Raw genomic sequence first — 4783 nt, forward strand, 5'->3', positions numbered from 1 at the left:
GAGGAATTTTTCAAACATGAATACTATTTGTGATAATCAATATATCAATACATAGAGATACATATATAAATATACTATTAATTGATGGCTCATAGATTATTTTATCAATCCACCACTCAAACTGATACAGAAATTATTATTTTTGTGTGTGTTGATGAATAAGAACTACATTTTCTCAATGTAGAAAGAATTAGAATTTATTTTAATTTAATTCTCTAGAATTCTATCATTTTGTTTGTTTGCTTGTAAATCCCACACTTTTGAAGCTATTGGTCCTCTGTACTAGAAAAATCATCCACAAGGAACTTGGGGAAAAAAAATGTGCCCTCGTCTGCTAAGAACAGTTTTTAAGTGTCTCTCTCATTATCCTCTTGACAGATGGAAGTTTCAATATGACAAACCTGTTGTTAGTATGTTTCACATCTAATATTAATCATTTGTTCACATCTGCCTCCAGGCCAGCTCATTGAACAGCAGATAGTTCTATCCTTTAAATACAGTTTGCTGTATGATATGATGAAGGAAAAATAAAAGGTACCATGATGAAATTTGTTATTTTCTTTGGTGGCAGGGAGTCAGTGCTTCAGACTGAACCCATATCTTCACAAATACTATGCAAGTACTCTAACATTGACCTACAAACCAAGCCCTCATTGTCAAAACTTGTTGCACATTATGGTGGATCTTATGTTTATATATCAATCACAAAAACATTCTGTGCTTATATTGATTATTCTTCAACATTTTTTATTGTTGCAAATTTGTGGCTTATATCATGGTTTTGTTTGTTTAGCAATAGCTTCTATGAAAATTGCATTAGTTCTTCTTGAGTGATGTATTTTTACAAGTTTTGAAAACTTAATGAGGTTGATAATATTTTAACAGATTGACAATTGTTTATGACATAAATGCATAAAATATACTCAAGGGTCTTGCATGCATAATCAGAATAATAATGTCTGACATCAGGCATTCATATTAAATTAAAATTTAAAAATACCAGTAAAAATATCCACCCAAGGCCAGAAATGAACAACTGGTGATATTTGTTTCAAGAATAAAAAGTGAAAAGCAGAACAAAAAAATTCCAGAGAATTAAAAAGTAACATTGACTTATTTCTTTTTAAAGTTCACCTATATGAATATCATCTTTTCATCCCAGTCATTTTAAAAGCATTAATGGAATGGGGTAATTGTCCCATGAAAGAACTTTGGACAGTGTGGAGAGAAGGCATTCTGTAATGAGAAATTGAAAAATAAGTATACTGAATATCAATTTGAGTTAACAAATAATATTTACTTAATAACTTTCTCACTGATTTCCACTTTTAAACTCAAACCATTCTGACAATGGTAAATACGTTTGCTGTCATTTTAAAAATGGAGACATTGCAGAAAATTATTCATTGTTTTATATGAAACCTGGCATGAGTCCTCACTCTTTATAAATATGAAGACAAAATAGTATTAAAGCAGGTAAAGAAATTTGATAGAAAATCAACTTGAAAATACGGCTGGGGTTGTAATTCAGTGGTACAAGCCTTATTTTACATGTTGAAGACCTGTGGTATATCTCTAGCATGATAAAAAATTGAAACACAAAAAAATATTTTAAAAATACCCTGGATATTAACCTAATTCAATTGACAGATTATTTTAACCTGATAAATTTAGCTAACAACTGAATAACATTTTTTCACTTCATTTAAACAGAATAATGCATCAGTTGGAATGAACTTCATCATCACAGTCAAGCCTATCAATGGCAAGGATTTCATTATGCCTTTCCAACCATGAACATGAGGATATAAATGTGTTGATGCTATATTCACAGGGCATTTCCTTTAAAACATATAAATAACAACTGAAATGCCAAGAATATCATCAGATATGGATTTATACAGAAATGATATCAATGTGACTGAAGTCACCATATTTATACTGATGGGCTTCACAGATGATTTTAAATTACAAGTCATCTTATTTTTACTATTGCTAGGAATCTATCTTCTCACTCTGATAGGGAATTTAGGACTGGTTGTAATGGTAATAGTGGATTCTCAACTCCACAATCCCATGTACTATTTCCTCAGTGTTTTGTCATTCTTAGATGTCTGCTATTCTACAGTTGTTACCCCAAAAATGTTGGCCAATTTCCTGGCAACAAATAAGTCTATTCCATATGCTGGATGTATAACACAAATGCTTCTCTTCATGACATTTGGGACCAAAGAATGCTTTCTTTTGGCTGCAATGGCTTATGACCTCTATATAGCCATCTACAACCCACTTCTGTATTCAGTGAGCATGTCACCTAGAGTCTATGTGCCCCTCATTATTGCTTCTTATGTTGGTGGCTTTTTACATGCTATTATACACACAGTAGCCACGTTTAGCCTGTCCTGTGGATCCAATAAAATTAGACATATATTCTGTGATATACCTCCACTACTTGTTATTTCTTGTTCTGACACTAGCATGAACCAGCTTCTACTCTTCTATTGTGTGGGATCTATTGAGATAACCACTATCCTCATTGTCTTAGTCTCCTATGGTTTCATTCTTTTGGCCATTCTGAATATGAATTCTGCTGAAGGGAAGCAAAAAGTGTTCTCTATTTGTGGTTCTCACCTAACTGGAGTGTCCATTTATCATGGAACAATCCTCTTCATGTATGTGAGACCAAGTTCCAGTTATGCCTTGGAAAATGACACGGTAGTGTCAATATTTTACACTATTGTGATTCCCATGCTCAATCCTATCATATACAGTTTGAGGAACAAAGATGTAAAAGAGGCAATGAAAAAATTCTTTCAGACAAATTGGCTTAAAAATAAAGTGCATTTTCAAATTTGAGTACACCTGCAAAATATGTTGATAATAAATTTGTTCTGTCAGAAAGCAGAGAAAATCTTCATTCTGCATGATGGGGCTTATATTCCAAAAATATTTCCAAATAAATCATTGTTTTACTTCCAATATAACATGCTGGAAATGTCATCATATTATTTTTTCATTCACAGGTCTATGACTGTATTTAAGTTCATCTATATTATTTAATCATTGATATACATGGAATGCTGTTGGTAGTCTTTCTATAACATATTTTTCATGGACTGAACTGCAATGATTTCCTCAGAATACTATGGACTGAAATGTCCCCCACTGGTTATGTTCCAGGATAAAATTAATTCCTCATTCTTTAATTCCTCTCCAATGAAGTGTTGCTGAAATTACCCAATTTATCTTCATGACTTTGTGGTAGTCACTTGTACATTATTTTGACCTCTTTGACTTGAAACTATAGATTATCCTCCCATTATTAAAGCATTTGCTCTCCACTGTCCAGTCACAGAAATTAATTAGCTTCATTCTGAAACTCTAAAAATTTTAAATGATAGTATATAATAATGTTTATTGAAAGTACATTCAAGTATCACCAAAACAAAAATATAGCATAGATTATTATCTATGGAGCAACCTAAATGCTGCTACAACATTTGAATAGCGAACCTACTTTGATGCTATGATCCTTGCTCATATGTTACAAGTCCTCACTGAGTTCCGATTCTGCTTTGTAGTCTTTGTATGAGAAATGACTTTGCACTTTTTATCACTGCACAAAGTGTATGCTCATTGAAAAAGATCCAGGAAATAGAAACAATCACATTTTGCTTAAGCTTAAACATCTTTTTGCTTTATTTATTTTCTGTGTTTATTTTTGTTCCAAAATTTCTTTACATGAAGAGATATTAAGATAAGACTTGTTTATTGATGGAAATATATCTCTGAAAGGGTGATATTTTTGTATCTGTACAGGAAAAATTACATCAACCATATTAATCAAATTGACTTCCTTTAAGAGTTAATTTAAAAACTGTGTGATTAATATTCAGAATAATTTCCAGTAGTTCAGTTTCTAAATTCTTTGGATTCATATGCAGTAGACACACACCTCTATTTGAACAAGTAAATATTTATCAAAAGAACCTACCCTCAAATTTCCTTAAAAAATGAGCTAAGCCAGGAGTTGTGGAATATGTAATCCAAGCTACTCAGGGGACAGATATAAGAGGATTATGGTTTAAGGCCATCCCAGGTAAAAAAAGTTAATAAGACCATATATCAAAAAATTAGCTTGGCATGGTGGCTCATGACTGCTATAGCAACTGTGCTTGAAGGGGGAGGGTACATGATCATAGCCCAAGCCAAAGCTGGAGCTTCTATCAGAAAATAATTAAAGCAAAAGATTTGAGGAATGGCTCACATGGTAGAATACTTGCCTAGCAACCTTGAAGTCTTGAGTACAAATACCAGTGGTAACCCCCCCTAAAAAGTCCAATTTTCAGAGACAAAATACTTTCATTGCAGGCAAGATTTTATCTTATTTAATCAAACCCTTGAAAGCCACAACACCTTAAAATTTATGTTTAATTTATATAATATTTTAGGGACTGTTTTGTGGAAGAAAGGAATTATCTACCCAAAAACATTTTTGAATATTTTTCTTATGAAAAAAGCTGTGCAACTTTCTAAGATCATGTTTTAGGTTTTTAAATTTGCTTAGGAAATATTTTAGCTAATCTTATTCAGTTAATCATTTTTTTTTAAATTGTTTCAATTATCAAAAATAATCATTATCTTAGAAAGGAGAATGTGGGCAAAAGGAACTAAGATAATTTAATTTACATGTAAAACTGTCTGGTTAATATGTTTAAACAAATTCAAAAGGAATCCATGTCCTGGTAATCTGTAATAACATTCCAGTATTCCCCTTTTAATG

The 4783-nt window shown here is 31.8% G+C and overlaps 1 protein-coding gene across 1 annotated transcript; it reads left to right on the forward strand.

Moving 5' to 3' along the window:
• The first annotated feature begins 1869 nt into the window (after positions 1–1869).
• On the forward strand, positions 1870–2856 carry LOC109680375 (olfactory receptor 5T9-like). The gene has a single exon (XM_020155246.2). It carries the CDS (start codon positions 1870–1872, stop codon positions 2854–2856), a length of 987 nt encoding a protein of 328 aa, XP_020010835.2.
• The last annotated feature ends 1927 nt before the right edge of the window (positions 2857–4783 follow it).

This window comes from Castor canadensis, chromosome 1 (assembly GCF_047511655.1).
Source record: "Castor canadensis chromosome 1, mCasCan1.hap1v2, whole genome shotgun sequence".
Taxonomy (NCBI): domain Eukaryota; kingdom Metazoa; phylum Chordata; class Mammalia; order Rodentia; family Castoridae; genus Castor; species Castor canadensis.

Coding starts and splice junctions, on each gene's coding strand:
- LOC109680375 (XM_020155246.2), top strand. CDS start 1,870: ATGCCAAGAATATCATCAGATATGGATTTATACAGAAATGATATCAAT.